Raw genomic sequence first — 2,342 nt, 5'->3', positions numbered from 1 at the left:
GGCCAATAGGAAAGCAAGATAGGTGGGACTGGGAGACTAGGAGAAGAGAGGAAATACTAGGGAGGAGATTCAAGATGGAGGACATACAAGGTAGTATGTTGGGCTCTCTCTATGGTAAAATAAGACCACGTGGAAATACACAGATTAATAGAAATGGGTTAATATTTAAGACAGAGCTAGTCGATAAGAAACTAGTAACAGGCCAACAGAATTATATCTAATACATCCTCTTTGTGTGTTATTTGAGGCCAGGAAAAATCTACTCATAACACCAAAATGTACATTTTCTTTTGGAGAAATAATGAATTTCATCTCCAGTATATTGTCCCCATAGAAAGAATTTTCTTCCTGTCTGTCGCTGACTAAATCATCATTCTTGTGCATGCAGTTATAAAATAAATAAACAAAGAAACCATTCATAACAAATCAAAGAGAATTCATTTTCCTCAAATCTTAGAAACTTGAGGTGAGGAGTCAGTGAGCAGGGCTGTGAGGAAACATGTGTAGGATTCATAAAGAAACACTTGAGGTAGAAATTTCTGGAAGGTAATTAGGAGAAGGAATTGAGGACACCTTCAGTATCTCTGTAGAAGTCACTGTCTCCAGGACAAGGAGACTTTGCCCCTGAGAATTCTCACCAGAGCTCCCTTCATGTCTTTGTTCCGCAGGCTGTAAATGAAGGGATTCAGTAGGGGAGTCACCACTGTATACATGACAGCAGCTGCAGTGTCCTCTACCACTGAGTTGGAGGAAGAGGAGGAGGGACACAGATAGGCTCTTATCACTGTTCCAAAGCACAGGGCCACCACAGCAAGGTGGGACCCACAGGTGGAAAAGGCCTTGCGCCTCCCTTGGGCAGAAGGGACCCTGAGGATAGCTGACACAATGTGAATATAAGATACAAGGATGAGTAAAAAGGGGATTAATATAACTGCACCTCCCAAGAAGAGAAGCACAAGCTCATTGATCCGGGTTTCAGAGCAAGCAATCTTCATCAGGGGTCCCAGGTCACAGAAGAAGTCTGGAATGACCTTCTTGGAGCAGAAGGAGAGCCTGAATATGAGGAAGGTGTGTGTCATGGCAACAAGATTTGTAAGGGTCCAGCAGGCTGTTACCAAGAGTGAGCAGCGCCTGAAGCTCATGATCATCTGGTAGTGGAGAGGGTGACAAATGGCCACAAATCGGTCATAGGCCATTGTGGCCAGTAGGAAGATATCCATGTCTCCAAAAGTTAAGAAGAAGTAGAGCTGGGCCAGGCATCCTGAATAGGAGATGGTCCTGCTCTGGGAGTAGATGTTCACCAGGGCCTTGGGTACCGTGGTAGAGGTGAAAAGGATGTCATCACAGGATAGACTGGCGAGAAAGATGTACATGGGGGTGTGGAGTCGTACATCAGTACCAATGGCCAGGACAATGAGCAGATTCCCAACCACGGTGACCACATACATCCACAGGAAGAGGAGGAAGAGGATGTACTGCTGCTGTGGCTGCTCTGAGAGTCCCCAGAGGAGGAATTCAAAGGTGCTGGTCTGGTTTCCTCTTACCATGAGTGCAGAGGCCAAGGAGGAATGTCCTGTGGTTGCTTTCTGAGATGTTTCCCTCTAGATGATTATGGAGCATACCCTTCTCTGTGCTCTAGAGAAGAATCACAGTGTTTGCATGGTAACCATCTGGTACATGCACAAAACACTTAATGCAGCCTGCCCAAGATGCTCTTCCAGAAAGTTTTGCAGGATGCAAATGATGACCATTGAAATAGTCTTCTTGGATGCTTTTCTACATTTCATCTGGTGAAGGTATTTTCCTTGTACTACACTTCTACTTTGCTATGCTCGGAGAATCCAAGATTTGTTCACACACTTTCAATGTTCTATAGTCACTGAATGCCAACCCTACACCTGGTTCATGGCCAGAGAACTTGGATAAGTCTCAAGATATGGACATAACTATTTACATTAAATCTTAGACCATTTGGATTCAGTCAATGTGCTCCATTTAGGGAGTAATGTTTAAAATTTTATCTAGAATATATAAGCTACAGTTATAACTTGATAAGAAGAAAATAGCTAACTATGAAATATTTGAAGCATTTCCAGCATATACTTTCCTAAGCAATGCATTGAAACCATATGATGAGATGTATTTTTCACTGAGTCTATGTAATTGTTTCCTAGAAGGCACAGCTGCCTGTACCAATGATTTTATATAGAAAATATTTTCTATGGACAACTACAGAACAGAATTGCTCCAAACAGCAAACAAAAAGAAGAGTGAGGGAAACAAGCGCAATGAGATGCCACTTCCCACTCTCTATGTCATCAGGTCAATCAATCCGGTAACAT

General features: G+C 42.9%; 1 protein-coding gene across 1 annotated transcript; it reads right to left on the bottom strand.

Annotated features, from left to right (window-relative positions):
• Nucleotides 1–593: 593 nt before the first annotated feature.
• Nucleotides 594–1,547, bottom strand: LOC127219713 (olfactory receptor 1P1). The gene has a single exon (XM_051181484.1). It carries the CDS (start codon nt 1,545–1,547, stop codon nt 594–596), a length of 954 nt encoding a protein of 317 aa, XP_051037441.1.
• Nucleotides 1,548–2,342: the final 795 nt, after the last annotated feature.

This window comes from Phodopus roborovskii, unplaced genomic scaffold (assembly GCF_943737965.1).
Source record: "Phodopus roborovskii unplaced genomic scaffold, PHOROB, whole genome shotgun sequence".
Lineage (NCBI taxonomy): Eukaryota > Metazoa > Chordata > Mammalia > Rodentia > Cricetidae > Phodopus > Phodopus roborovskii.
Note: the sequence above shows the minus strand (reverse complement) of the source record. Positions and strands in the feature narration are given on the sequence as shown.

What these genes read in the sequence shown, in the direction of transcription:
- LOC127219713 (XM_051181484.1), bottom strand. Translation starts at nt 1,547, where the DNA reads ATGGTAAGAGGAAACCAGACCAGCACCTTTGAATTCCTCCTCTGGGGA.